The 11,116-nt window shown below is 42.3% G+C and overlaps 1 protein-coding gene across 1 annotated transcript; it reads left to right on the top strand.

Moving 5' to 3' along the window:
* The first annotated feature begins 603 nt into the window (after positions 1-603).
* LRATD1 (LRAT domain containing 1) lies at positions 604-10,178 on the top strand. Its single transcript, XM_038133491.1, has 2 exons — positions 604-733; positions 1,326-10,178. Exon 2 carries the CDS (start codon positions 1,363-1,365, stop codon positions 2,215-2,217), a length of 855 nt encoding a protein of 284 aa, XP_037989419.1. The 5' UTR covers positions 604-733; positions 1,326-1,362; the 3' UTR covers positions 2,218-10,178.
* Positions 10,179-11,116: the final 938 nt, after the last annotated feature.

Genomic DNA, 11,116 nt, shown 5'->3' with positions numbered 1-11,116 from the left:
CATGCCGTCCTAAAATAGGAGGTGCAACAGGCGAGAGGAGCACCCCTCTGCAAATGCCTCTCTCCTCAGCAAAAGGAAGCCCAGGATATCAGCTCAGACCGCACAGGCGCAACTTTAGGTTGCTGAAGTGAGGTGAGGGGCACCCACTTCCAGCCTCGAGGGACAGAGCAACTCTTGGCCACGTGCGTCCCTCCTGGGCGGGTTAGTTTGATAGAAATTACTTTCTTTTTCCTTTTTCTTAAAATTTATTTTTATTTCTTTATTTTTTACTTCTGCCCCATGCAGTGGTAGCTTGGCAGCGGCTTCACGCTGTGGGCACGATCTCCACCCGCCTTTCCTCCCCGGGACGCACGGCCTGCCGCAGTCCCGGGGCTCGCCGAGGGCGGCCCGAGGCTCGGGGCTCGGCGGGGCCGGCCCGGGGGTGCGGGCCCGGCGAGGGCGGCCCGGGGGTGCGGGCCCGGCGTGTCGGCGGCGGCGGCAGCGGGGCCCGGGCGGGCAGAGCCGCGGCTCGGCCCCGCCGCCGCCGGGCGCGGCCAATGAGCGCGGCCGGGGCGGGCTCGGGAGCGGCGCCGCCGCTACTTATCCTCGCCGGAGGGGCCGGGCTGCCCAGAGCGGCGCGGGCGGAGGAGCCGGGTGGCGGCGGCGTGCACGGGTGGTGCTTCCTCTGCGGCGCCCATGGGGACAGGACGACTTTAAAGGAGTTTGGGGGGGTTCTGGCGCTGGGCGACCACGGGTACGGAAGGGGACGGGAGGGACCCCTCGGGCAGGGGGTGCCGATCTCTGCTCTTTGCCTGTGCCTTGCGGGGTCCCGGCCGGGCTTGCCGGCACCGGGCGGGCAGGGCCGGCAGCTCCGGGGCCGTGCGCTCCTCCTGCCGCCTCCTCGCACGCAGCGCTGCCCGGCGCGGTTCGGCTGCGCACCGCTGGAGGGAGGGCTCGGGACCCTCCGGCCGGAGCCTCCCCGAGCCCCAGAGCCCTCTCCCCTCGCAGAGCGGCGGCTCCCGGTGCAACTCCGTCCCCCCGCACGGAGGCGGCGGACGGCGGGCAGGCTCCTCTCCTGGCGCTCGGAGCCGGCGCTCCGGAGTCGGGGCTCTGCCCTGCCCCGCACCCTGGGGATAGGGGGAAGAGTCCGCACTGGGAGTTTCTCCCTTGTACGAAGGAGAGGGAAGGAGTCGGGGAGGGATGGGGGTTTAGGGCGGAATCGCTGAAATCTTTTGTATGTGCCTTGATATTTTTTTTTCTTTCGTTCTTTCTTTCGTTTCTTCTGCGTGCACTCTCCTTCCCATCTCTTGTTCTTCTCTGTGTCTGCCCACCCCACCCTCCTTTAGATCCGGCGATTTCTGCCCTCGCCTCGCCCTGTCATTGATGGGAAATCAACTGGATCGCATCACCCACCTGAATTACAGCGAGCTGCCGACCGGAGACCCCTCGGGGATCGAGAAGGACGAGCTGCGCGTCGGGGTGGCTTACTTCTTTTCGGATGAGGAGGAGGACCTGGACGAGCGAGGCCAGCCAGACAAGTACGGCGTGAAAGGCTCCGGCAGCCCTGGGCAGGAGACGCCCACCCACCACCTCCACCACCAGCTGGTGCTGAACGAGACTCAGTTCTCCGCTTTCCGCGGCCAGGAATGCATCTTCTCCAAGGTCAGCAGCGGCCCCCAGGCTGGGGACCTCAGCGTCTACTCGGTGTCAGCCCTGCCAGCCCTCTGCAAGCCGGGGGACCTGCTGGAGCTGCTCTACCTGGGGCCGTCGGAGCACCCGCCGCCGCACTGGGCCGTGTACGTGGGCGGCGGGCAGATCATCCACCTGCACCAGGGGCAGATCCGCCAGGACAGCTTGTACGAGGCGGCCGCGGGCAACGTGGGCCGGGTGGTGAATAGCTGGTACCGCTTCCGCCCGCTGGTGGCGGAGCTGGTGGTGCAGAACGCCTGCGGGCACCTGGGCTTAAAAAGCGACGAGATCTGCTGGACTAACTCCGAGAGCTTCGCCGCCTGGTGCCGCTTCGGGAAACGGGAGTTCAAAGCCGGGGGGGAGCTGCAGGCGGCTGCTGGCACCCAGCACCAGCAGCAGTACTATCTCAAAATCCACTTGGCAGAGAACAAGGTGCATACGGTGAGGTTCCACAGCCTGGAGGATCTAATACGCGAGAAGCGCAGGATCGATGCCAGTGGCAAACTGAGGGTGATCAAGGACCTGGCTATAGTGGATGGGAAAGAATAGGGAGGAGCAGGAGTACGTGGCTATCTTCCTTCTGCCCTGCCCGGGGAGACCAGCCTGCCGTAGAGACAGGAGGCTGCACCCTCCTTCCGTGGGACGCGACTGGAAGCAGGATCCATGGCAACATTCCAAAAAAAAAAACCAGCATTCTTTACACCCATAGCCAGTATTTTGTTTGGCTTTTAATAGCATTAATGCTGAAAGAGCGAGAGAGAGGAAGAAAAGAGGGGGGAGGTGCAGGAAGGCTGTTCTCAGAGTATGTGGACAAAGTCTCTCCTGTCAATCGATGTTGACCATTCTAGCAACATGCCAATAAAATTTCAAATTGAAATTTCTTTTTAAATTTTTATTTCATGGCTTTAATCCATGATAAGTTTTAAGCATCTGGGACTGTGGATGTGGATGTAGCTAAATAAGATTTTAGCTAATATTTGCCTTGTGGCCAACCAAAAGCATCATTCATACTTCTGTAACTGGGAGAGAAAGGGGGTGTTGGGGTGGAGGGTAAATGCCTGTTTGTTTTGTTCCTCCACACTGCTGCTTCAGCCTGTAGCTGCAACTCAAATTTTGTCCCAGTCAACTCTGGCAAGCTATTTACTAGGAAAAAATACTTTCAGATTTCTGCTTGAAATCAATCACATTTAAAATATTTGCCTTTGCTTTCTGTTTGCAGCTCTCTGCTAAATATCATCATAATGCATGAGCTCTTTCCACCTCTTCCTTCCTCCCACCCTCCCTGCCTGTTTTTTTTTTTTTTAATAATAAAAAAGTTGGTGAGCAGCTGTTTTCCTAAAACTAAATTCAGTGGTTAAAAGGAAGTGGTGTATTTTGGAGAACAGAGATCCAGCCACTAGGATTTCATGCTTGAGCTGTGGATTTTGTACCACTGCTTCGATATCTCTTCATACACAGGTCAATAGAATCCTGCAAGAAACAATTTTCAATTCTGCATGTTGCCTCTTTGGAACAGCAATTTATTGCATATTTGCAATTCCACTTCAAGAAATAGATGTAATGTGGCCAAGTTCATCTTGCATTTCAAATTCCCAGCAACTAAAAATTCTGTTCAGTGTAAGTTTAGAAAGCCACAGCAGCATTTAAAAGATGCCTTTTAATGTGATGTGAGCAATGCCTTGTCTGTATTTCAGATCTTGTTCACTCATTGCTTAATTCTAAGTTTTGAAGTGAAAGATCAGAGAATTAAATATATTTTTTAAAAAATCTAAACAAGTATACTGGGGCATTTCTTTTATTATTCTGAGCTGCATACAACTTGTAATTTTGTCTTTGCATGTTTCAGTGCTGGAAAGAAAATGCATTTGGTTTTGTTCTCCCCACATCAATGTCAGGTAACAGAAGTAATAGCCCTCTTTTGTATATATATGATACACTCCACCCTCTATCAACACTCTGTGTCCCAACTCTTTTTTTTTTTTTTTTGTATTAAACAATGTCATAAGCAACCTTGTTGCAACAGTGGTTTCATTTCTGCAAAGCATTTGCCTACTATAGCTGAAAACGTGAGGGTGGAGTGTTCTTCATTATAATAGAAATGTTAGCATAAATATCTTTAAGAAGAAGCAAACAAGAACCTGTACCACCAAAACTGCACATCTTTGCTGAAGGTCATCTAATTGGCTTTGTCCTTGCTAACACATGTGGCAAAATTATGTGGTAATAGGCAGTGTTATTTTTATCACTTTCCCTAAAGTACCTTGCTTAGTACAATATAGGGTGAAAATGCAAATTGTAATTACTGTAAAGTACTGCTGAAATAGCCTCAAACCACATCATACTTTTTAATAAATGTGTAATATTTTAGCTTTATGTAGGCAATAGTGGCTGTCTGATGATAAGTTTTACCATAACATGAACAGAATCTTCTACCTAGCAGTTGTGTATCTTATTGTTGTACATTAGATTGCCCAAATCCTCTGTTAGAACTGATTTCCCTGTACCACTTGGTGGGAGCACTGTGGGATTGCAGAAAGGCATTGGCTTTACAGCAAGGCACTTAAAAACTGATAGGAAAGGGAAGGGTGGGCAAAAGCAATTAATTTGATTTTTCCTTTATAAAAAATATGCATTAGAGACCTGAGGTTACAAGAGGCAGGGAGAATTAAATGAAAAGGGAATAAGTACCAGAATGTTTATGAATGAAGAAGAATAACATAGATTTATGGTGTTATTTTTGATTTCTGGAATGCTTTTTCTTCAAATTGCTGTTAGATCAATGGGATTAGACAGAGGTTCCTTGGAAGATCATAATTTTATGTCCTCACTAGTGAGAATTAAAAGCATACTAAATTTAAACTTTTCACTGCGCTTTCTGAATACTCTTTCACTCTAAACCCCATTTTAATGGTGGATTTTTTTGCAATAATTTTTTAACCTGGTTCATAAACATCATGATTTTCCTTGTCTTACCCAGCTAGATGTAGAATGGTATTTTGTAGTATATAAAAGAAATTACAGGAGCGAGTGTATGCTTATTTATTCAAGCTCTGTCAGAGATCTTTGGCGTTACTCTGAATTTGTACAAATAAAGGTACAACAATGTAAGGCCTTAGTCCTTTGCATAAGGACTGGAGAAAATATACTGGAAATAGTAACAGCTGGTATTGACCAAGGATATGGTATTGCCATGAATGTTCAAGTAGCAGTCTGTAATTAGCAACAAAGGTACCAATACGGGATTTTTTTGTTATTTTTCTTTAGCTAGATTTCAGTCCAGAGCTACTGGCAACAATCTGGTCCTGATTCATAGCCTGTTGAAGTTAATGGCTCTTGCTGACTAGTGAACTTTGCATCAGATTGTTAGGAGGTGGTTAAAATTTGTGGAGCTTGAGGAAGAGTTAAGATTTAAGATGACTCTTTAGAGACCAGAAGAGCCACCTTTCTGAGATGGGAGAGCATGGACACAGGCAACACTGAGGAAATATGGGAAGAAAACAAACAAGTTCTGAAACAAGCAGTGTTAAACTGAGATGGCAGAAGGGAATCTGTTAAAAAGACTGAATGAAAAGTGAATATAAAAAGTTGTTCAGTGCCTTGAAACAAGAATTGGAAGACAGGGAGCAGTCAGCTGCAAGAAAGGCAATGATGCGAATGACAGAGAGGTAAAAAATGTAATTGATTGTATTCATCATTCAGGATCAGTGGGCCTGGCAGAGTTAACATTTCCATTTCCAGCACTAAAGATATTGAAAAATTGTATTTTATCTCTGGAATCTGTTTACATGCTTTGGTCTAGCTACCTAGGGTAAATATTTACATCTCATTCATTGCTCTTGAAGTACTGACTTTTAATATGACAGCAATGTCAAGATGTTTTGCAGTCTTTCTTCCGTGTCACGTTTCAAGCTTTCTGTTAGCTATTTGAGTAACAGTTCTATAGAATTTCTTTTGCTTAGATATGATTCTCTTCTTGAAATGCAATCTTTTGAATTGCTTTGAGACTTAACATTTTATTAAAAAATTCAATTCATGTCCTCTAGAAACATAGAGAGTCTATGTGAAATGTTTTCCTGTCATGACCAGAATGTTTACTGCTTATTGGTTGTGCATATTGGGAGAGGACTCTAAGGATGGGTAGCAAAATAGGTTTTCCTACTGTCAGATTTTGTCTCCATCCTCATCTTATGTCTCCAGAGGACTTTGTTTTCATTTTCTTAGGATTCTTTTTCTCCTTTCAAGTGTTATGGTTGAATAAAATAGAGGAAGAAAAAAAAAAAAAAAACAAAAAAAAAACAACAAACCCAACCTAAACCAAAACCCTCATAGCATGCTTTTTATGGCATATGCTAGTGATCCATATAGTGGATTTCAGGTTAAAAGCAGGGTGCAACAAGACACAGCCTTTGGGGTGTAACGAGAAGTGGCCCTTGGTCTGTGCTAGAATATGCACATTCTTAGTTCTCTTGCCTCATTTCGAGTAAGTGTCTTTCATATTCAGGTAAGTAATGTGCAAAACTGCTGGAGTTTATAGACCTGTTTATGCCATGTATTGAACATCTGTAACTCCAGCCATGTTTGCTGGAGTTGAGGCAATGCTGCCTCACACAGAGCATCGTGTGGGATCAGGTGCCTCAGCCTGCCAAGCTCCCCACCCTCTGTCTGCAGCTGCAGAGGATGTAGTGGTCTGGGGAAGCTACTGCTAATTTCAATATTTAGTTATTTTCTGTGAAAGATTTCTACTAGAGTAGTGTATGGACAGTATCCTGCCCATAATTATACTCGGATATGGCTAAAACATTCTATGTGCTGCTGCTTATGGTGTGAAAACACTCTGCTTCCTGCTTTATAACCCAGGAGAAAGAAGTCCCAGTGCCAAAGAAGTAATCCAGAAATACTTAAGGAGGTATTATTGGGCTGCAATGCTGAGGGAGTTTCACTGCAGAATTAAGGTCTAAAGGATAACTTTGCATGACTAGAGTGTGATCAAGTGCTGCTGTTAGTTTGAGTGTCAGTGTTTCCATGGCAAGTGTGGAATTTATTTGCTTGCCTTATTATGAAATATTTAACTTTTCTCTCCTATGGGTTCAAATTTAATATGTGAAGCTGCCCTATGTTCATGGATCTTTTGACTCAATATTAGTTTGAGGTGTCAGAGTTTTTTACAAATTTATTGTCAAGAAAATTAATGCATAATAACTGGGAACAGATACTTTACTGAACTGCTAGTAAATCAAAAAGAGAGTAGTGTAGATGTTAGGCTGAAAAAAAGGGAATGAACTAAGAATCTTCTGTTACTGGACATATCCACAGATTTTTTCCAGATTATATAGATATAAGCTGTACAGATATAAACTGCCAGTGCTGTATTTTTCTAAAGTGGTTGTGTCATTCTACATTCTCTCTTTTGCAAAATACTATTATCAGTCTAAATAATCCAAATCCCCAGTAAAGTTCTATTTTTTATATTGAAATTCCATAAAGTTAGCTGTTACTTTATTCATGTTTGCCTTTGAGAAATAAGCTAAAATTTTTTGTAAAGGATTTATAGTAGAGCAGCTAGTAATATGCACTTTCATTTCTTAATTTTAAATGTTTTGCATTTCGCCCAAATGTATTTAAGTTGATATGTCCAGAGGAATGATGGAACTTCCATTAGCAGAGTCCATTCAGATTGAGAATATGGTTGTTTGGGTTTTTTTCATATTTTAATTATGTAACCTTGGAGCATTTCTGATTCTACAGATGATGCATGTATGTAAAACTGTTTGCCGGATCAGGATTTTTTAAAATAAAAGACCTCTTCCCTTCATGTGGCATTAACATTGGGCTAAAATCAAGGAGTAGGACTTAGCCAGGATCAAGACCTCAGCAACAACCTCCTGTGGAATTTAATGGAAGGCTCATGTGTGTGATGTCTACCATAAGGGCCTTAATTACATATTCTTACTTGTACATATAGTAATCATCTATGCAAATTGGCATTTTCCTAGGTAAAGTGGGTTAATGCTTTTCAAACCTCCCTTGGACTTCTCTCATGTGTCTGTGTTGGTAGTTGTGTTGGGCACTAATAAAAAAACTGGAGTTTATTGCTGTAGAGCCAGTATCTCCAGCTGTTCTGACAGGGACTCAGGTGGAATTTGGAACCAGTGTGGCTACAGCAGGAAAGGGTGGAAAAATTTGCAGTTAAACTTCAGGCTGTTCTAGGAAGATACTCGGAGCTAAGCTTGAAATTCCATTCTTTCTCTTCTCCAAGGTGCAAGAGGGTGAGTGGCTGTGCGCCCCTCACACATAAAACCATTCACACTTTGGAGATCCCTGCTACTGCCTAGGCAAAATAGGGTGAGTAAAATATGCAGTGTCTCATCAGCCTTAAGAAGCAAACAATTTTTCACAGTTGAAATGCTATTTGGATACAGTGTGGCACTGGCAATCCATTTAGAAAAGTCCCATTTTTAAGCTGATAAACTAAACAGCATAATGTTTATAAATGGGAAACCTCAATAAGCCTTCTTGTTAATCTCTATACAGCAGAGGTAAGAGCTTGTTCCCAGTTTATGTAAATAAAAGAGTAACCCTGATTCAAGAAAATTATCATGGTGTAGAATTTGGAAATAAATTAAACAATCCAACTCCAGGTTTAGTTCTGATGTGACACCATCACTACTGCAGGTGAATAAGTATCAAATACCTAACAGTGTGAATAAATACCAACTTCTGTATTGTGACACTTCTTCATGCAGAGTATTTTATGCCACAGAAGGAATATTTCTTGTATGTTATTCAATATGAGTAAACATACCACAATCTGGTCTAAAACAGATCTTTTCTTCCATATGTTCCTATTGTTTCCATATGCCCTTTCAGTCAGCTGAAAGCAATATAAAAACTAAGACTGAAAAATATACTAATTGATTGTAAATATTTAGGCAGAAATTTATATGCATATTGACATATAACTAATAGATGTACTTGTATATACATACAGATTTGCATACTGTGTGTTATGCATACACACACACACGACAAGTCTTGACTGTTTTGTTAGTATTGGTAACAAATGTCAGTCATTTCAGTATGTATATTATCTATGTAACAGATGGGTACCCAAGACTTTGCTGACAGGATTTTAGCACTGTTCAAATATTTGTTCTTTAGGGTATGCCATGGTCTTCTGACATCAAGAGAAGTGAGTTAAATATGTGGGCTTTGACATATTGCTACTTACTGGAGGAAAAATATCGAGAAACACTACACTTTGCAATAATGAAGTATGCTTTTAGAACGAACTATGCTGCTACTGACTTGTGTATTTGTAAATAAAAGAATGATCCAATGAAGAATCCATCTATCTTTCTCTTTGGCATCTTTAAATGGATAGTGCCACAAGGGGTTTTTTTCATAATATAAATGGGCTCAGTTCAATGTTTGCAATCATATCACTGAAATTAGTAGTGTTGTTCAGACATACTCAACTGCTGTTGTGTAGTTGTTCTAAAGTCAAGAAGTGGCAGCATTGATATTTTTTTATTTTTCTCATCTTTCTTTGAATTGATAAGTTTATTTCACAGGCTAAAAGGTGTGACTTTGAAAAGTACTTACTCCAGATTGGATACTCTCCATTGAATTCATTAGTGATTTTTCACCAGAGTTATTTGGACCACAATTAGGCTTATATAACTTCTTTTAGAAACTTTACTTAGTGGATAGAGGATGATAGGATTTTACCTATCCAAAATTCTTTGTCCTCATCAAACCACCTGAGGGTGATATGAGGCCCTTTTCCATGTACAAGCCCATGACTAGAAATCACTGACTATTGGAACTGAATCCTTGCCCAGAGGCTTCTGTCATTTCCAGAGGCTGTGGGAAGTAAGAGAACTTACTCATCTATCGAGCTGAAGCCCTTTAATAAAAATATTTTATTGAAAATATAAGTAAATGTATTGCTATTACACTCAATCCAGTCTAACAGATAATGCACCACCATAACATTGCTGGTAATTAAAACATTGGACAGAGCATCAGCAGCAGCTTCTTTAAAGAAATTTAGATTGCATTTTAAGGTATGCCATCACTGACAGAAGTACCTTAGATGAATGCAAGGATCTATTTATGTTAGTATCAGAGACTGTATGATACAACTGTTAATATGACAGAGCTAAATACTTTAGCTTTGGACTCAGACCTCCTTACATGATATGTCAGCCTACCTGGCAGGCTTTCTGGATTAGTATTCCCAGCCTGTTCTGACTTCATACCATTGATTCTTCAGTTAGGGGTAATCAAAGGTCATTAATAGAGAAAAGTTCACTTTAATTGACCCGTTGACTCATTTTAATTATGGCAATATAAAAGAGTGTCAGGTGCTAGACCCCTACACAAATGGTTAGTTAATATGCAGATTCATCCTGGCAGTAACACTGCCTGGATCCCATTAGCTCTAGCTAAGGGCTGTAGAAGAGTTTCCTACTTTATCTCTCAAGCTGAAGAAATAGGGGGAAAAAAAAGACTGGTAGAAAAAAAAGGTTCTGAAAAGAAAAGTCATATTCAGCAGAAATCTTGTGCTATTCTTTTATGCTTGTGCTTTGTGTACAGATAGAAACATGCAGATAAAACTTCTCTGAGTTAGAAGCACCAGTTATAGAGATGATACCCTTTAAATTTTGCCATACTAGAAGATTGCATATGTACACTGAATAAAGAGGATAATCTTTTGCTTTTTTATTTCATAGCATGCTAGTAACTTTTTTTAATCTGTAGGAACCCAAAGTTCACTGTCTGCTGATAAGGTACCCCAAGAGCAACAGAAATGTCAAATTTTTGCATACTGCAAGAGTTCTCAGTACTGAAAACTGATCTTCAGTTTCATTCTCCTGAAAGCCTTAATCTCATACATACCTTTGAACTTTTAATGACTTTCCTAAGAATAATATCCAAGATAACGAGAAAGGAAATAATGTAGGAACAAAAAATGTCAGAGAAATAATTTGTTTCATGTTCATCTGTGGACTGTTACGTGTCTTTTTTCCTTGAGATACAAATAAGATTAGTGTTGATATTTAGGGAACTGTTTTGTTAGCAGCCTTCATAGACTTAAAAAAATAATCAGGTGCAAGTTTAAAAGAGTTGCTATATTGACAGGAAGACTCAATTCGTGTTCTTTAACTATTCCAATCCTTATATGAGCTAGTTCCAAACTGAATAGCTCAAAAACATGAAAGAGTTGTTCATTAGTTTTGTTCACAATGCTCTGTTTTACAAATACGACTAGTCATTTGTGGTACCTCAGCTTCTCAGTATTTCACTGAAGACCTGTCAGACTGGTTATTTTTCCCAAATATTTTCAAACTTCTGTCTCCTGAAAATAAAGTCCCCAAGCAGACTCCAGTCTGAACTGAACTGAACTCCAGTTCAGTTAGAAACTGAACACTGAAGACAGATTATG

This window comes from Motacilla alba, chromosome 3 (genome assembly GCF_015832195.1).
Source record: "Motacilla alba alba isolate MOTALB_02 chromosome 3, Motacilla_alba_V1.0_pri, whole genome shotgun sequence".
NCBI lineage: Eukaryota > Metazoa > Chordata > Aves > Passeriformes > Motacillidae > Motacilla > Motacilla alba.
The sequence above is the reverse complement of the archived record's forward strand: the minus strand, read 5'-3'. Positions and strand labels throughout refer to the sequence as shown.

What these genes read in the sequence shown, in the direction of transcription:
- LRATD1 (XM_038133491.1), top strand. Translation starts at nt 1,363, where the DNA reads ATGGGAAATCAACTGGATCGCATCACCCACCTGAATTACAGCGAGCTG.